Source organism: Rhineura floridana, chromosome 3, assembly GCF_030035675.1.
Source record: "Rhineura floridana isolate rRhiFlo1 chromosome 3, rRhiFlo1.hap2, whole genome shotgun sequence".
Classification (NCBI taxonomy): Eukaryota; Metazoa; Chordata; class Lepidosauria; order Squamata; family Rhineuridae; genus Rhineura; species Rhineura floridana.
This window is the reverse complement of record NC_084482.1, coordinates 78,252,044-78,272,045: the sequence shown is the minus strand read 5'-3', so window position 1 is coordinate 78,272,045 and position 20,002 is coordinate 78,252,044. Positions and strand designations below refer to the sequence as shown.

Below are 20,002 nucleotides of genomic sequence, written 5' to 3'. Positions count from 1 at the left end.
CCAAGTCTATGCTCCAACTTCAAACGCAGAAGAAGAAGAATTGGAGAGATTTTATGCAGACGTAAAGGAGGAAATTGATCACACACCAAAACAAGATATGATGATAATCATGGGGGACTGGAATGCAAAAGTAGGGAACAGAGAAGAACTAGGAATTGTGGGGAAATGGGGCTTAGGAGACAGAAATGAAGCAGGAGAAAGACTTATTGAATTCGGTGAAGCCAATAATTTATTTCTTGCGAACACATTTTTTGAGCACCCAAAAAGGCAATTGTACACATCGACATCGCCAGATGGTAAATATAGGAATCAAATTGATTATATAATTGGAAACAGAAGATGGAGAAGTTCCATAGTTTCTGCAAAAACAAGACCAGGAGCAGACTGCGGTACAGATCATGAACTGGTCGTATCGAAAATCAGAGTAAAGCTGAAGAAGACCAACAAAGCAATCATAACGCCAAAATACAATTTAAATAGCATCCCAGAATAATATAAAGATCAAATAAGGAACACATTTGAGGCTTTAAACTTAGTTGACAGAGAACCAGAAGAACTATGGACTGAAGTCAGAGACATGATCAGGGAAGAATGCAAAAAGACAATACCTCCAGTTAAAAAGAGAGAAAGACCCCAGTGGATGACTGAAGGAACTCTTCAAATGGTTAAAGAGAGAAGGAAAGCAAAAGCAAAAGGAAAAAGAAACACGGTTAGAACCCTAAATGCAACTATACAACGGCTAGTAAGTAGGGACAAAAAAACCCTATTACAATAGTTATTGTATAGAAATAGAAGAGGACAACAAAAAGGGAAGAACAAGAGCCCTGTTCCAAAAGATTAGAGAAATGAAAGGGAAATTTAAACCAAGAGTAGGGATGTTGAATAATCAACAGGGGAACACACTGACTGACTTGAAATAACAGGAAGATGGAAGCAATACACTGAAGAACTGTATAAAAGAGCAGTATATAGTGTTGACATATGGTATGCACAACAATACATATATTTAATTTTTTTTCTTTTTCTTATTTTTTTAAAACTCCAAAACAGTTTTCAATTTTATGCATAAGACTGCAACAGGCAACTGTGTTTCATTATTCTTATTCTTATTTCCATAAACAGCTCTCACATATCATGAGTTTAACTCATATTATTTACTACTAGATCATTAAATATTTAAACAATGCTGTTTTTCCCATTTAAGTTTATAAATGTATTTACCCCAATATTATTCATATATATATAAGTTTGTAAGTTTTACTGATTTATTTATTTATAAATATATTTGTATACCGCTATTTCATTTTTTTAAATAATCAAAGAAGTTTACAACAAATTAAAAAGCCATACAGTAAAAACCATTAAAAATACAATAAAAACAAAGGTCAACTATTGTAAAAAGACATCTTCTTAATTGCCTTCATAAGCCTGGGAGAACAGAAAGGTTTTCAGCGGGAGTTTAAAGGTTAAAACAGAAGGCACCTGCTGAATCTGTGGCTCAATTTCATGTTGATGCTAAATAAGCCTCACCAATTCGGGGAACAACCAATGATCTCAGTGATCAGGCTGGGATATAAGGGTTCAGGATGTCCCTAAGATACCCTGGACTGAAGTTGTTCAGGGCTTTGTAAATTAATACAAGGACCCTGAACCTGGCTCAGTAGTGGATGGACAGGCAGTACAGAGGCTTTAAGAGTGTGTCACGTGATTATAATGGTTGCACTTCTGTCCCAATTTTGAACATTCCTTTCAGTACCTGTTGCATTATGGAACTGTGGCTTTTTGACTGATATACTACCATATCACACTAAATTTAATTCACACCAGTGAACGTAGGGTGACATAACAATGAACCTTATTGGGCATGTTGCTATTCCCCCACTCTTTCCACACATGCATAATTCTGTCCCCCATGATTCCCCCATTAAAACTACAGAAAAGAACTGTATGCTGCCCCAAATGTCATCACTTCTACTTCCACAATTTTCTGGGCTAATGAGGTTGCAAACTGATTTTTTTCTGGAAGCAATTAGCCACAGAAATGAGGTCTAAACTTCCACTAGATTTCCAGAAGTGACTTTTACATTCTGTAAAAGATAAAATAAAATGTGGAGATTATCAGGTAAGGAACTTTTGAGAAAATAGAATAAACTCCTGTCTGAATGCAGCCTAGAAAAGGCTTTCCCTGTTGAACATCTGCTTGATATACAGCTTTTAAAGGCACTAAACCCCTGCTTTTTCCCAATGCCAACCCCAAACCAAAGTCTAGGCTGTCATCCTATACCCACTTAGCTGGAGGTAATTCTTATGAAACTCAAAAAGACTTCTGAGTAAACATGTTTACCATTGTACAGTAAGTTAACTATACAGTGAATTCTTAAAGAGTGGCTGATCTAGACATGCCTAAGCCTCTTTTCAAAGTTTTCACATTTCCCTTTCAGGGGGAGGTGGTTCTTTAACATTCACCAACTCTTATTGCGTAATAGTACTCATTGATCAATTACAGGTCTGACTTCATTTACTGGCTAATAAGACTGACAAGCAGGAGCAGCCAGGCTACCTCATTTCACAGATATCACTTAGAAGAGTACTTGCACATTTTGCTCCATAACTTTATTTCTAGGAGAGCTAGAAAAAATGTAAAGCTCAGATTCTGGGCTACCTGCTGAGAGTGCCACTGAAGGCCTTTGCAGGTGCCATAGTGCCTGCGGGCAATGGGTTGGCGACCCTGTTCTACACCATTAGCTGCTTTCATATTTTTCCTTCTTCATTTCAGTGAAAATAATCATTTAATATCTAAATGTATATTGGCATTCAGTTATAACATAATAATGTACAATACAAATATGGCAAAAATGTATGATCATATGTTACATACCATATTGATAGCATTCACCGGACCAATGCTATTGATATACATATCTGTGTGAATTACTGTTGGTTGCACTATAAAAAAAAAACAAAAAGAATCAGAGCTGCTAATACTGCTTAAGGTAAAAACATCTTGAAGGTGAACAAAACTCATATATACAAAATATAATATTTAAATAAAGAAGGTCAGTGTCTCACTTCCTTTTAAGCAGGTGCAATTGTTTTAAATGCATCTCTTTTTTCTAGAAAGAAAGATTGAACATATACAGGGTTAGGGCATGTAAGATTTTATATTTTTGTATCAGTAAATATAGTATGAATAAATCTACCATACTACTTGGAATAGTGCAGTAAAGAGGGATTAGATTTTGACCCCATTTATACTACTACATATTATTAATGCGATTATAATCAGGCCAGTGTTTGTGCATGGGATGGGGGATAGGAATAAAGTTAGTCTCTTTTTTATATAGGAAACTGTATTGTGTTTCTGAAGTCTCTTAATGATACATCACATCAGACATTTCACATTGTATGAATAAATGCAAAATGACTGATATAGCCTTTGATATATAAAAAGTTGTATGTAGATGGAGAAACAGTATATAAAAAGTTTAAGAAACAAAACAACATCAGCATAATCATCATCAATAACAGTAATCGTCAACATAATCAAAACAACATCAATATCAATATCAATAAAAAGGTAATAATATTTGGAGGATTGCTATGTATAAACTCAAATTATTACCAGCATACTTGATTTTGAATTGTATTTTCTCAAGTTTTTATGCTAAGAAACACCAAAGACAGTCAGAAATAGGTGTGTATTTGATAATCTACATAATTATTCTGGTAAAGGTATTTGGGCTATGTTCTGGCAATATCACATAGATTCCTTAGGATTTCCACGGGTTGAGAAGCCAGCAAAATTCCTATGTTCAGAGCTCAAATATAAGCTTTAGGGACTTGCATGAAGAGCTGGGCATTAGGAGTTTGGAATTCGTCTCTAGGGTGGATTAAAGTCCACAGAAGAGAAGAATTCCCATCCAAGCAAGTTCCAATCTCTGAGGATTTCTCCTACCCAATCTTCCTCTAAATCCCTCCTTCCTTCCCATTTTATCTGGCTCACATGGCCTTTCGCAGCAAGCAGCCACAAGGAGAGGGGAGGAGGAAGTCCTCTCCAGTGTCAGGATGCAAAGCCCCAGTGGCCTTACAGTATCATAGCCTCTAGGAAAATTGCTACTTCCCTCTTCTTGCAACAGCTTGCTGCCAAATTAAATGTTAAAGGGAAGAGGGAGGAAGTTTGTGACTGGGACTATAGTTAGAAGGGACTGGAGCTTGCAGGGGGCAGGGGTAGGTAGGTCAAATTCACAATGGCTTAAAAATGAGATTAGCTAGCCAATTGCTGAGTTTTGGAGAAATGACTTGGATTATTTTTAACCTAAGCCTATGTAGGCAGGAGGGTCACCCACCTCTATCCATAAAACACATAGCCTGTTAACCATATAACAACTATGCAAGGACAAATGGACAGGTCTTGAACTAACACTTTTTTCCCAGGTCACCTATTGCTCTTCCAGACTGGGACTTACAGATCAACATACACAGGAGTCTCTTCTCCCGCACTATTCTAACCAACAGCAATCCTATTGAATCATAGCAACTCTGTCATAAAAAACCCTTCAATGAGCTACCCATTGGCCTCCACATTTATGCATTGCAGCTTTGCTGCTTCAGCCCTTGTTCTTGTATTATCCAACCCTGGTCCAGTATCATCCTAAATTTTCCAGGCTCTGTCAATATGAATTCCATTTGATTGACAGGTGACCAATGCCCCAGGCCACTCACTGACCACTTTAAGGTTTCTTCGAATCTGGACTGGATTAAAATAGCAGTTACCAATTGCCATCTAACTATACTATACTTTGCTCCTGCTGGCATTTTCACTGATGATTTTTGTAGAACAATGTTGCTTGCTGTGTGACTACACTAGCTCTCCATGACCTTTATCTGACATTGACAATACCTGAAAGGAATTGTCTACTAAAGGACAATTCACTTTATTCATGCACATTGGTTAAGAATCACCAACCATTTTCCTTTTATTCATCTACCAATTCCATTATATATTGCTGTAGTTTAATGGCTCTATGATCATGCTGTTAAATTCTGTAAAACTTTTACTGGTCAAAGTCATCTTTTTATAAAAAAAACCACAGCCTGACCCTGAGTACTAGGACTTGAATGACTTAATCAACCTTAATTGAAGTTGTTCAGTATATCTGAATGTTAGAGTAATACAATACAAATTCTGTTACAGTCCTAGCTATTGATTTCAGTTGGTTCCCACTTCACTCATAGATTCCTGGGCATTTAGTCAAATTAATTTGAACAGTAATATGTTTATACTGAGATGCAATTTCTATTATTTAAATCACTGTGAGCTGTAACATTTATTTTTTTGAAAAATCATGCCAATTAGAAGTCTAAACTTTAAGCATTTGTTTCAGAAAGGCTTGGTTGCAGATTCATTAACAGAAATACTGATAATCAGTGGTAAGATATATGTGCTTTGTTTATTGTGGTTTTCCACATTAAGATATTTGTTCAGTGAAATCATTTGCAGCTTCTCTTCCCCTTCCAACTCATTGCTATTAACAAATAAAGGAAAATTCCCTCACCTCCTATATCTGGCCTTAGCTTGTTGTCATATCCTTCCAGCAGACCATTTAAAATAAGAGTAACATCACTTTCATGAACTTTGGGAGTCAATACCCAGGTTTTGTTAGTTGTATAATCTTCATAATCATCATCACTTTTTTGACTAGAACTGTATGAAAAAGAAGAAAGCAGTGGATTTATATAATGGCTGAAAGTGACAATTACAGTCATAGACAGCTGCATTAGAAACCATCAAGCCAAGATATAGCCCCCTTTAAAATAATGGCAGTTCCATACAAACACTGAAATGGCTTTATAGAAAGAAATAACAGAGGGAACATCATTAACTGACTGAGGTTTACAGCTAGATTTTAGTGAGATAACCAAGACAGCTGTGTAGACATTTTATTTATTTATTTATTTATTTCATTAAACTTATAGACCGCCCCATAGCCGAAGCTCTCTGGGCGGTTCACAAGACAAGAAACATCAAAAATACAATAAATGTATAGCAATATAAACACATTAAAAGTTTAAAATGTTAAAAAATTAAAAACAATATCAGCGCATACAAACATGTTAAAAAGCCTGGGTGAAGAGAAAAGTTTTAACCTGGCGCCGGAAAGATAGTAACGTTGGCGCCAGGCGTATCTCCTCTGGGAGATCGTTCCACAGTTCGGGGGCCACCACAGAAAAAGCCTTTTTCCGCGTTGCCACCCTCCGAGCTTCCCTGTAAGTAGGAACTCGGAGGGTCTTTGATGATGAGCGTAGTGTACGGGCAGGTTCTTCTGACTTACCACTCAGTATGTCTTTTAAAGGAATCCATTACATTTGCTGGGTCAGGTTTTTTTTTTACACAGTGTATCACCTAAACATTTGTTGTTACGTGCCTTCAAGTAGATAACAGAGTAGCCAGTCATATTTGCATCCAAACTATGTTTAACCTTAGCTTGGTGTGCTGTTGTATATTAAGTCTGTTAGGAAGTTCTAGTGGAGTGTAGGAAGCTGCCTTATACCAAGTCAGACGTGCTCCATCTAGCTCAATATTGTCTACACATTGACCGGTAGCAGCAGGATTGCAGGCAGGATCCTTTTCCAGCGCTGCCTAGAGATAGCAGGGATTGAACTTGGGACCTTTTGCATGCACATCATGTGAGCCACCACTGAGCTATGACCCTTCCTTAAGGTGCTTTACAATGCTCATTCATCTTCACAAAGGTCTTGCAAATTAGGCCAATTTAACAATTTTATACATGGAGAACTGAAAGGGAGATAGTCCTCAATGCACAGAAAAATTACTAATTCATGCATTCTTGTAAATCTCTCAATATAACATTGTCAATGACTTCTCACTTGATAACTATGCAGCTAGGGTAGCCACTCACACATCATCAAAAGAGAGGAAATGTGTCACCAAAAGAGGCCAAAAGAGGACACATGATGTCCTGTTTCCTGTTTGAAAATCAGAAGGCAATGTCATCACCAAATATGGGCTTTATTGTGACAATCAGCCTTTAGTAATATTATCTAAAAAAACCTAATGTTTCAGCACAATGTGTAATGAGGAAAAAAAAGAGGGTGTTCCCCCCTTTTTCTTTTTAATTGTTGCAGCCAGAGGGCAAAGTGCTCCTATAAATCTGCTTTTCCTGGGGCAGCACAAACAGCATTTGTACAGCTACAATGTTAAGAAGCATTGCAGGCTTAGCAAATGGGAAGTTCTGGTAAGCTATATGTGACTTGCTGTTGAAGCTCACTCTTCAATAAAGTTCTTACGATTTTTTTTTAAGCATATGTCTTCAAGTATAGCCCTTTATATTGGGTGAAAGTATAAAGGTATGTCATTATATTGCACACTGTGCCAGTGCTGGAAACCTACTTTCCAACCCTATAAACTCTATAAACTGCTGGGTGGGTGTCATTACTCTCAGTGGAAAGTCTTTGGTATCTTCAGACACTAGGGTGGACATTATTAAACAGAGGACAGTCCTCTATTTGAAGGACTACTCTGTTTGAAGGGCTGTCCACTAAAAAGGGTGAGTACAGAGCAGGGGCCTTGAAGTTGCCCATTAGCAGTTAGTGCTTAGACAGCGACCAAGTAGACACAGCCTCCCTCACTATGGTGAGATGGATTGTATTTCTATTTAAATTATACAATTTATTTCTAAATTTGCATCTATACCTATTAATGAGCACATGCACATTTTAGATCTGTGTCCTCTTTTTTGGTGGATGCATTTCCTCTCTTTAAGTTGATACAGAAGTGGCCACCCTAGAAGAGGAGCAAGGAATTAAGGACAAATACGTAAGACAACTAAACTAAATCAGCCTCACAAGACCTTCTCTCGGTCTCACCGGTTAAAACAGCCAGGCTGTTGCGGACCAGAGAGAGGGCATTCTCGATTGTGGCCCCCACCCTCTGGAATTCCCTTCCTTTTGACCTGCGACACGCCCCCTCCCTGATAGGTTTCCGCCAAGCCTTAAAGACCTGGCTATTCAGGCAGGCCTATAAGATTGGGGTGGATTAGTTTTACGGTTTTACTGAAGCTTGATTTATTATGTTTGTTTTTGATATGTATACTGTATTTTATATTGCCGTTAACTCGGACAGATAGGCGACACAAAAATAAAATTTTATTATTTTATTATTATTATTATTATTATTATTAAACAGTGTGGAAACTGCTTCTCTGTCATTCAGTACTATCTGTGCAATTCCAGCAATGTCTGTAAGAAGCAGCCATCTGAATAACATGGTTCCTTCCTACACAGTTTCTTCTAATGGGCGTTACCAAAGAAGAATCAGATTGGACCACAGAGTTGTATTTAACGTAGCGCTAAGGTAAATGTTCCATCAGCATAAGGATTTCTCTTCATTTCCTTCCCCCAAACATCTCATAAATCTGTTCTGGGGTTTCCCCCAACCATCTGAGGTAGATTTGAGGGAAGCGCAGAGAGGAAAGGGGAAAGTCCCATTGTGCAAGTGGAAATCCTTGCTCTCCTGCAATTATTTAGTTGCATACCGTCCACAGGGAAAACGTTTTTACTCTAAGCCAGCAATGTATGAAGTGCCTTAAGGCAAACTACAGTTTCTCTCTATTTCCAAGATGGTTCCTTACATTTTTTGGGGGGGGGAGGGGGGGGAACCCAAATCAGTGTGGGTCAGAAATGAACAAAAGAGGGATAGGTGCAAAGATGTTGCTTATCTCTTCCCCAGGCATCATTTTCCAGCTCAAAATCACCCTTCCCCAACCTACTTTTTCACACATCATCATCATATGTTTATTTATATGCTACTTTCCCACAAGATTGTGCCCAAAGTGGCTCACAACATATCAAATGAACAGTAAGCATAAACAATTATATACAATCATAATATCAGTAAGTTAAAAAATCAATCCATACAACATTGTGTAAAATACAAATACAAATAATCTAAAATACAAATAATCTAAGCTAATTTAATAGCTTAAGCTAAACAACACTCTATAAAACAAATAAGCAAACATAAATAATGGAAATTAAACAGAAGGGGTAAAATGGCTGTTTGGGAGAGTGTGATTTTGAACTGGAATATGACATTAGGGAGGAAAAGTTTCAGGCAGCTTTTTCCCATCGGCCTTCCACTGAGAAAGAGACTGCCCCAAACTGCTGTGTGGAAGAAAAAAACATACAAGGGGAAAAAATCTTGGAACTCCATATAGCATGTAGTTCAAGCCTAAAGCAAGGCCACCTGAGCATTCAGTAAGTTCACGAGGGGTGCAAAGGAAACTCTGCATAGGCAGATATAAGTAGAGGGTGATATCCAGGGACGTCATTCTGCTAATGCAGAAGCCATACCGCCAGCAGAAGCCTTGTGTTGAATCTTGTGCAATATCCAGAATGGGTCACATGCACTTGTGGAATACATTGCTAGTGCAACTACTACCACAATTATTATACTCCGTGATAGTTACGCTTGTACCTCAGTGTGCACTATCAGTTCCAAAAAGAATAAGACTTGCACAACAAAGTCAACTCCCACACTTCTCATGCTAATATGTTGAATGTTCCCTAGAATGCCTCTGTACAATCCTGAATTCTGCACAGTAGCAAGTCCTAAGAATTTGGCATTATGAGTTTAAAACTGGGGTATCTTTAAAAATTGATTAGAAACCATTTTAAGTTGAGCTCTGTCTCCGAGACATCCCTTGGTTTGCCCCTTGGTAATAACTATCATGTTTCCCCAGTTATCATTGCGTGGGCCTTTTGCAGCCACAACACAACACATAATGAGCCTTTCTTGTTCTATGGATTTTATGGAAAAAATGGTTTTTAATTGCTATTGTGCTACATAGCATGCATCTACATACAGAGAAACAGGTCATGGACAATTAAACTGGCAAGGTAAGCAGGTTTATGAAGCTGTCTGCAATTCTAACAAGCTAACTGCATTTCAAAGAGACAAATCTCACACAGTTTCTGAAGCTCCAGTCCATGTATAATTTGAACATGGTTCAGCAGAATGTTATATCTGCACTCCAGAGGAAATGTGCAGGAAATCACTTCCATTTGTCAGCTGCCTTATGTTTTATCAGAAATTGTTTATTAACCTTTTTTCTGCAGAAACTACCCAAGGCAACATACAGTCTCAAACCATGGTTACCACAGAAACAAAACAATCAAAAATACAACACAGCACCTACAAATATGCATAGATATCTCCAGTCATGTCACAGTAGTCTTCACATCAGCGCCACATGTTCCTGCCAGCCCCAGGAGTGGATTTTTTCTAGGCAATTTGTAATCAAAATGGAGAGGGATCTCAAATATTTTTCCTTCTATTTATTAATTAAAAGCCCTGTTCAGATGTTACATTTGGACACAGAATGGCACCATAAGAATATTCAGCCAAATGCACTTAGAATATCCTTTCAGACTTTCCTGCTCAACATGGAAAGCTGGGGGTGGAGTGAGTGGAGAATGGAGACACTGAGGGCAGGGCAGTGTGCATGGCCTCGTGCTCCGACCTGAAATGTATTGCCATCCCTTGTTCAGACATAATTTAGGGTGAGACATGTCCTGGAGTTTGACTCAGGATGTTTGACTCTACATTGGCTAATAAGGCTATGTAGGTTTAAATCAAGGCATTTGGCCTCACCGGTCTATGGATTATCCTGCGAAGGTGGGAATTTTCAAACCCCTTCGCACACAGAATATTTCATATTTGCCATTGCAATTATCTCTCTAAGAGAAGAGGTTTGAGGGTAGCTGTTAACCACCATGCATGTATTAGATAAAGGATAGCCAACCTGATGCTCCCTAGATATTGTGGACTACAACTCCTATCAGTTCCAGCCCACATAGCCTATCATCAGGGATTATGGGAGGTAGTCAACAAAATCTGGAGAGCAACACATTGGTTACCGGTATATTACATTATAGGGCAAACAGCTATACTCTCTTCTCTTGAAACGGCCTAATAATTTGCAACTTAAGCCTTCACTGAAGTGATATTAGAAATGCACACATCAGTTTGCGCTGTATTGGTTCCTGAGTTATGGCTGCCTATATAGACCCAGTGAATCTGATTCACAACCTCCTGTTAAACTGTTTTATTATGCTTCTTAACTTCTAATATCTTGCCCTATTCTTGAATCTAGCGATAAGCTATTTGTCCTTCTCAGCCAAAAACAGAACACAAGTTTATCTTTCCTGTTTCACTTACGGCATTTCCAAAAATGATACCAGGCCATATTCAAGGCTGTTTTGTTGACACATGAAGTCCTAACAGTCTGGGTCCAGGATATCTTAAGGACTGCCTGAGCCTTTATATCCTGGCCCGATCACTGAGATCATCCAGAGGAGCACTGTTAGTTATCCCCATGATGCAATGATCCAATTGGCTTCTACTAAAAGTCAGACATTTAGTGGTGCCAGTCCCATACTCTGGAATACTCTTCCAGCAAAGATTCTGCAGGCATCTTCACTTTTGATTTTTCAGGTGTCTTTTGAAGATTTTTTTTTTAAAATGCTGATAGGCCTATACAGCTGTTTAAAATTTTCTGGACTAGACAGTTTATTATTATTTTGTACTGTTTTCAATGGTGTTTTACATTTTATCATTGTATACCACCCTGATATTTTATGATATGGTGGTATATAAATACTGTTATAAATATAAACAAATAAGACTAGCAATAACTCAGTTGGCTTGCAGCCATAAATCACACCCAATTATCATTAAAGGGTGAGCAAAATGTACACAGTGCAATCCTGTGAGTTTTCTCAGAAGTACATCCCTCTGAGTTCCATAGGGCTGACTTCATAGGACTGCAGCCTTAGGAATTATTTTGCAGCAATGCATTCAAACAGTCCTTAGGCAAACAATTAAGCTTTCAGTTTCTTCCAGGGTGGCTCCCATCTTGTAGGCTTCTGTAATCCTGTTCAGGCATTCAAACCCAGTGTTAAGTCAACACACAAGAGAAGGCAATGGAGGTGAGTGTACTAGCTACACACACACTGTTCTCGTTGCCCTCCATGCGTCAGCTGATTGTCTGAAGTAGGGAGCCTCCTGTACTCATGGAGGTTCCCTGTGCATTTTAGAAACCTCATGGGGAGCCACTCCAAGTATAGAAAGTATCATGCTTCAGGAAGTGGTCCTCCTATTCATAGAGGGTGATGAGAATGGTGTCAGGGGGCAGAGCTAGCATACTTGTCCTGCTGCCCCTTCACAGGCTTACTTAACACTGGGTGTGAATGTCTGAAGAGGGTTTATATCATAATATAATGAGGCCTTTGCTGGCTGGTCTGATGGGAGTTGTAGTCCAAAAATCTGGAGGGCACCAGGTTGGCAAAGGCTGAATGCTTAACTGGAAATGTGGAAACAGTTTTTGGAATGCTCTTCTGCTGTGATTATGCTAGTACTGTCAATTGTCTCCCTAGAGCAGCAGCTTTTCCCAACCGGTGTGCATCCAGATGTTGTTGGACCACAACTCCCATCAGCCTCAGCCATTGTGGTCCAACAACATCTGGAGGCACACCGGTTGGGAAAGGCTGCCCTAGAGCCTGTGTGAACACAGATGAACTGAGTACTCTGGCTTGTATAACCTACAAGCACTGAATGTGCTGCGCTGATGCTGCTCACACCCAAAGGAAGCACTGAAAGAGCATTTCAACAAATGGTGAAAGCATTTAAAGTTTTCTGGTATTCTATGCAACCCAAGTTAACACATGCATCCATTCATGTAGAGAGACAGGGAAAAGCTTAATGAGTGGCTGGTGAAAGGGTCTTTACTGTAATAGCTAAGAACAAGACAATAAACTGTAGTAGGAAGAAGTTCTGTACTGTATGTCTTAGGGTACGTCAACCCAAAGTCCAGCAATTGTTTTTTATAAACAGATGTGTAAATAAGAGATGAGCAATAGTCTAGCATTTAGAGAATGTACTAGAGAATGTACTAGACTAGAGAATGCAAGTGCAGGGAATTCTCTGTGCAAAAGTGTCATTTATGCCAATAAGAGTTATGTGACTCCAGCCCACACATAACCTTAACTCTCTAAGCCCATATTATTACTAGCAGGCTGTCCTGTCTTTAAAAAGTGTTTCCCTCCCCCTCAAGTTATGAAACAAATCTACCAAAACCAGAATTATAGTAGACAGAATTATATAGAGTCAGAATTATAGTAGACAGGCAATGGATCTTATGAGAATGACAAATAACCTCATATGCAAACACAAAAGCTTTAAAATATGCAAGTACAATTGCCCTCTTTTTCATTTCTCATTGATTCATGTATCAATTGGCTGCAGACACAAATTTTGTGCCCAGTTATGCATGTTTAAACCCATTGACTTCAATGGGACCACACAGGCATTTAACACTGGATGCAGTAGTGAAGCCTAAATTTCTTATTTGGGTAACAGCCTCGAGATTTGTGTGATGATCATTCTGTCCCTTCCAGCCCAAAGCCCTGGGCAACTCCTGCCTAAAACATCAACAACACAATATACAACTAATTTACTAAAGCTGCAATCACAACAGGAAAGCCTTATTGCACAACACCTAATCTTTTTGGAAGACATGGTTTTACATGAATTTTAACATATGGCTTATAGTAAATTGTATGCATCTGTTTAATCTAGAGTTTACACCATTAAAACTGCAGCTACAACTTGTATGCTTTGCTGAAGAGAGCAGAATGTGCATAATGATATAGAGCCGCCGCCCCTTCATAACAAGATTCATCTGACACTAGAAAGAGAATGAGTGTCATATTAAGTGGCTGTGTGCCATCTGAGTGAGAAATATGCTTTACAAATATAGGCAAGACCTGACATTGTCATTATTACTTTACCATAATGTAATAATCAGTGGAGTTTCTGCAGGTATTAGGGAATGTATATAACTGACCAGGAAAAGTGCCAATAGTCTTATCTGAATGGCTGAAAGAATGTCCCTTCTGCCATCTGGGAGGAAGTGATCAGTATTCCTTTTCTTTGCAGTGATGTAGACAAGGTTACTTAGAATAATCCTTTCTCACATTTTAAGCATTTTTGAGGTCCTATCTACTCTCTCATGACTGAACGATAGCTCTGTTAAGAGTTTGTTAAATACTGATGAAAGGTACCATGAAAAAATGCAACCTGTTCACACATACATACACACCAGGATGATTTGCTTGATTTTATTTTGCAGGAATGCACCAAGCAGAATTTCAAATGGCTGGTCAGAGCATAGCAGAAGACTCAATTCAATTTTTATTTGGACTTTCCGAGTCTCCTACCAATTACATGTCCCTTTCACCTCTGCTGCCTCTGCATATTATTTAGTTACCACCTATGCAATTTTGTCTCTTCCCTTCTTTGCTGTGCAGTGTTTGTGTACTCCCAACCTATTCTATTTCTTCTGACCCTGCATTAAAGAACGGTTCAATTCCACAAATGGAGGAATCAGCACAGTTTGTTCAGATATTCTCTCCCTCCATTTTGTTACTTCTCAATTTTTATTTGATCAAAGCAAATATGAGTTCCACGGGTCAATAGTTATCAGAAAAAGAATAGAAAACTACAGCTAATCAGGTCCCATCCTTCCCCCTCTCTACATGTGGCAGATCCTCAGATCTGATTAGATTTGAAAAGTTTATAGAATTGTAAAACGCAGGAGAAAGATAAATAATTTGATATACAGTAAATTACTATAACAGCAACACTTCAAACCAACAAAGGGTTAGGTCTGGCTAATTCTAACCCAGATCTATTTAAAAAATGAAAAATTTAAAATGTTTTTAGGAGTGGCTTCCCTACTCCAAGCCACATTCCAATAAATCTTGGAGTAGTAAAATATCCCAGAAAACAAAGGGCATTTAATCTGCTTCCCTGGATCAGTTTTTGTATGGAAAAAGAAGTTCTGTACTGTATGTCTTAGGGTACGTCAACCCAAAGTCCAGCAATTGTTTTTTATAAACAGATGTGTAAATAAGAGATGAGCAATAGTCTAGCATTTAGAGAATGTACTAGAGAATGTACTAGACTAGAGAATGCAAGTGCAGGGAATTCTCTGTGCAAAAGTGTCATTTATGCCAATAAGAGTTATGTGACTCCAGCCCACACATAACCTTAACTCTCTAAGCCCATATTATTACTAGCAGGCTGTCCTGTCTTTAAAAAGTGTTTCCCTCCCCCTCAAGTTATGAAACAAATCTACCAAAACCAGAATTATAGTAGACAGAATTATATAGAGTCAGAATTATAGTAGACAGGCAATGGATCTTATGAGAATGACAAATAACCTCATATGCAAACACAAAAGCTTTAAAATATGCAAGTACAATTGCCCTCTTTTTCATTTCTCATTGATTCATGTATCAATTGGCTGCAGACACAAATTTTGTGCCCAGTTATGCATGTTTAAACCCATTTCAAAAGAGAAAACTCTGGGCACTGAAGCCTACATCGCTGGGTATGTTTTTGCGGGGGGAAAAATGTAACCCAACATGGCCAGCCTTCATTGGGGGTGGGGAGCACCACTTCAGGGAGAAAAATAGGATGGCCATGTGTCCTGTTTCATAGAGGACAGTCATCTATTTGAAGGGCTGTCAGAGGACACATTTCCTCTGAATGAGTCCTTTGCTCAAAGGCCTGTCTGGTCTGAGTCCAATTCAAAGATAAACAGCCATAAAAAAAAATATGGCTTGACCTTTTAAGATGACCTATGAAATAGAAAAAGAAATTCTATAGATACCCGAAACTGTTTAGGGAGAAGGGAGGAGGCTTAATGGGTTCTTGTTAAAACAAGTTCTTGTGAAAAAAGTAATGTTCAAATACTTTTCAATCCAGAGCGTGCACTGTATGCTGGTTTTTTGGGAAATCATAAATAAAAACATAAACCAAAAAAAAGAACTGCAAGAAAAAAGAGCAGGCCCTTGAAGTTGTCCATTAATAGTTGGACAACAGACTGACCAGGCACACAGATGACCTGGCCACAGACTTCTCCACTATAGTGAAATGTATTATATTTTAATTTAAATGATAGTAATTATTTATAAATTTGCATATGCAATGTTTATGTAATTTTGTGTCTTCTTCCTTCTCTCCCCCCCCCATTTCTTCTTCTTTTTGTGATGCATAAATGGCTACCCTACAGAAAAATGTCTTGGGCTGGCCCTACAATTTGGTCAAGGGGAGCACAGCCATCCACATTCAAGAAGGTGGTCATCTTGGAAGTAGGTTGCTGCCTGGCCTGCTTCATTACAGACAACAGGTGGTAGCCAACTAAATCATTTGCAAGCATGGAACAGCTTCCATGAGCACAACAGAACCACTTCTCACAGTTTATAAGTGCCGTGTGAACTTTTAAAACAAACAATAGCTGGTCAAAAACTAAACAATGTTACATCATGTTTAAGATTATCAAACTATGGTAGATCCAGACCAACATAGTTTTTAATATTTCTTTTATGTTTTGAATAGTGATACTGGTGCTTTTTCAATAATACTAACAGTAATAATGTTAAATGATCACAGCTAGTGCATCCGGCTACCATAGGAAGAGTTTGAGAAAAGTTATGATGATGCCTCAAAGCACTGCAAAGCACTGACAGGGAAAAAGTAAGAAAAAATGATGCACTCTGAGATGTAAGGGTAATCATTGCGCCCCTAACCAAGAAATAAAGAGGCATGACAGTTGAAGCTGGGTGAAATGCTTTGATTTGGATTCCTGCGTTGAGCAGGGAGTTGGACTCGATGGCCTTGTAGGCCCCTTCCAACTCTACTATTCTATGATTGTATGAAAACTTGGGCCATGTTTATTAAACTTATTAAACTTTAATAAACTTTATTCAAACTAACCCACCATCTGCAATGTGACCATGAGAGAACATAAACTCTCAATCCTTGGGCAAGAGGCACCCTGCTGCATGAAAATGGGGTGGCCTTAACTCCACCCCTTTTCCTGTTAGGGGGCCCCTCCTGACTCACCCCCTCCTGGTGCTCTACAACTCAGAGTGGGTAGCCCAGGTTAGCCCCGAATGTGAACCCTATGTATCCCCCAAGTCCCAAAAAACTTGAGGGTCAGTCTCAGGTCTCACCTTTCACCTTAAAGGTGCCTAAGGGTGGTCAACAATACCCTCACCTGTGCCAATTCCCACATATACCCACCTAAACGTGACCAACTTAACCTATTTATAAAAGAGCTAAAATCCATACTGAATCAGAGCCAGATTAAACAAAGTGAAATAGAGAGTCAAATTGGAAAGACACAGTGCACAGTAGGCAGACTGGCAAAAAACTCCTACTCAGCCCCCTATGGGCAACCAGTGAGACTTGCACTGCACATAGGGAAGGAGGGCACCAAGTGACATAAGAGGCCAGAAAGGGGAAGGGCATGCTTAAAAGGCCTGCAACCCATCCGTGCCCTCCAAGCGATGTAGCATGCATGCTAAGCACACTACGTGGCTGAAGCCATGCCAGGTTTTGTCCTGGCCTGCCGCAAACCCACTGCCCCCAGAGCTCTTTCAGAGCCCAGGGACTGAACGGGGAACCTGTTGTTCTATAGAGACCATCTACCTGTGTGAGTTTCTGCAAGACCAGCTCCCTGCATTTCTGGCTGATTTCCACCTGGCCTGGAAGGGCGGGGCCCTGTCTCTCTCCAGCTACAAAAGCAGCAACTGCTGAAGAGGCCAGAGACCATCTACCTGTGTGAGTTTCTGCAAGACCTGCTCCCTGCATTTCTGGCTGATTTCCACCTGGCCTGGAAGGGCGGGGCCCTGTCTCTCTCCAGCTACAAAAGCAGCAACTGCTGAAGAGGCCAGAGACCATCTACCTGTGTGAGTTTCTGCAAGACCTGCTCCCTGCATTTCTGGCTGATTTCCACCTGGCCTGGAAGGGCGGGGCCCTGTCTCTCTCCAGCTACAAAAGCAGCAACTGTTGAAGGGGTCAGAGACCATCTACCTGTGTGAGTTTCTGCAAGACCTGCTCCCTGCATTTCTGGCTGATTTCCACCTGGCCTGGAAGGGCAGGGCTCTGTCTCTCTCCAGCTACAAAAGCAGCAACTGCTGAAGGGGCCAGAGACCATCTACCTGTGTGAGTTTCTGCAAGACCTGCTCCCTGCATTTCTGGCTGATTTCCACCTGGCCTGGAAGGGCGGGGCCCTGTCTCTCTCCAGCTACAAAAGCAGCAACTGCTGAAGGGGCCAGAGACCATCTACCTGTGTGAGTTTCTGCAAGACCTGCTCCCTGCATTTCTGGCTGATTTCCACCTGGCCTGGAAGGGCGGGGCCCTGTCTCTCTCCAGCTACAAAAGCAGCAACTGCTAAAGGGGCCAGAGACCATCTACCTGTGTGAGTTTCTGCAAGACCTGCTCCCTGCATTTCTGGCTGATTTCCACCTGGCCTGGAAGGGCGGGGCCCTGTCTCTCTCCAGCTACAAAAGCAGCAACTGCTGAAGGGGCCAGAGACCATCTACCTGTGTGAGTTTCTGCAAGACCTGCTCCCTGCATTTCTGGCTGATTTCCACCTGGCCTGGAAGGGCGGGGCCCTGTCTCTCTCCAGCTACAAAAGCAACAACTGTTGAAGGGGTCAGAGACCATCTACCTGTGTGAGTTTCTGCAAGACCTGCTCCCTGCATTTCTGGCTGATTTCCACCTGGCCTGGAAGGGCAGGGCTCTGTCTCTCTCCAGCTACAAAAGCAGCAACTGCTGAAGGGGCCAGAGACCATCTACCTGTGTGAGTTTCTGCAAGACCTGCTCCCTGCATTTCTGGCTGATTTCCACCTGGCCTGGAAGGGCGGGGCCCTGTCTCTCTCCAGCTACAAAAGCAGCAACTGCTGAAGGGGCCAGAGACCATCTACCTGTGTGAGTTTCTGCAAGACCTGCTCCCTGCATTTCTGGCTGATTTCCACCTGGCCTGGAAGGGCGGGGCCCTGTCTCTCTCCAGCTACAAAAGCAGCAACTGCTGAAGGGGCCAGAGACCATCTACCTGTGTGAGTTTCTGCAAGACCTGCTCCCTGCATTTCTGGCTGATTTCCACCTGGCCTGGAAGGGCGGGGCCCTGTCTCTCTCCAGCTACAAAAGCAACAACTGCTGAAGGGGCCAGAGACCATCTACCTGTGTGAGTTTCTGCAAGACCTGCTCCCTGCATTTCTGGCTGATTTCCACCTGGCCTGGAAGGGCGGGGCCCTGTCTCTCTCCAGCTACAAAAGCAGCAACTGCTGAAGGGGCCAGAGACCATCTACCTGTGTGAGTTTCTGCAAGACCTGCTCCCTGCATTTCTGGCTGATTTCCACCTGGCCTGGAAGGGCGGGGCCCTGTCTCTCTCCAGCTACAAAAGCAGCAACTGCTGAAGGGGCCAGAGACCATCTACCTGTGTGAGTTTCTGCAAGACCTGCTCCCTGCATTTCTGGCTGATTTCCACCTGGCCTGGAAGGGCGGGGCCCTGTCTCTCTCCAGCTACAAAAGCAGCAACTGCTGAAGGGGCCAGAGACCATCTACCTGTGTGAGTTTCTGCAAGACCTGCTCCCTGCATTTCTGGCTGATTTCCACCTGGCCTGGAAGGGCGGGGCCCTGTCTCTCTCCAGCTACAAAAGCAGCAACTGCTGAAGAGGCCAGAGACCATCTACCTGTGTGAGTTTCTGCAAGACCTGCTCCCTGCATTTCTGGCTGATTTCCACCTGGCCTGGAAGGGCGGGGCCCTGTCTCTCTCCAGCTACAAAAGCAGCAACTGCTGAAGGGGCCAGAGACCGTGTGTGTGTATGTGTGCGTGAACCTGGTGCTCCGGATGTCTATAGACTACTGGGGTTTTGTTTTGTATTATATGTTATATTTTACTCTATGTTATATTTTAGTCTATGTACGCCGCCTAGAGTGGCCGTTAATTCGGCCAGATAGGCGGCCTAGAAATAAAATTTTATTATTATTATTATTATTATTTATTGATTAGAGGATGACAGAAGCTTTACAAGCAAATTTGTACGGCACACTTAGAGGAGAGTACAG

General features: G+C 40.8%; 1 protein-coding gene across 1 annotated transcript in view; it reads right to left on the bottom strand.

The window, feature by feature from the left end:
- GABRG2 (gamma-aminobutyric acid type A receptor subunit gamma2) overlaps window positions 1-20,002 on the bottom strand; it is a 79,104-nt gene that overhangs the window by 46,284 nt on the left and 12,818 nt on the right. Inside the window, exons 2-3 of the mRNA XM_061621875.1 lie at window positions 5,556-5,704; window positions 2,879-2,946 (exon numbers count right to left, since the gene is read on the bottom strand). Of these exons, the coding sequence (XP_061477859.1) occupies window positions 2,879-2,920 (42 nt within the window). The 5' untranslated portion in view covers window positions 2,921-2,946; window positions 5,556-5,704. The remainder of the gene's footprint in view (window positions 1-2,878; window positions 2,947-5,555; window positions 5,705-20,002) is intronic.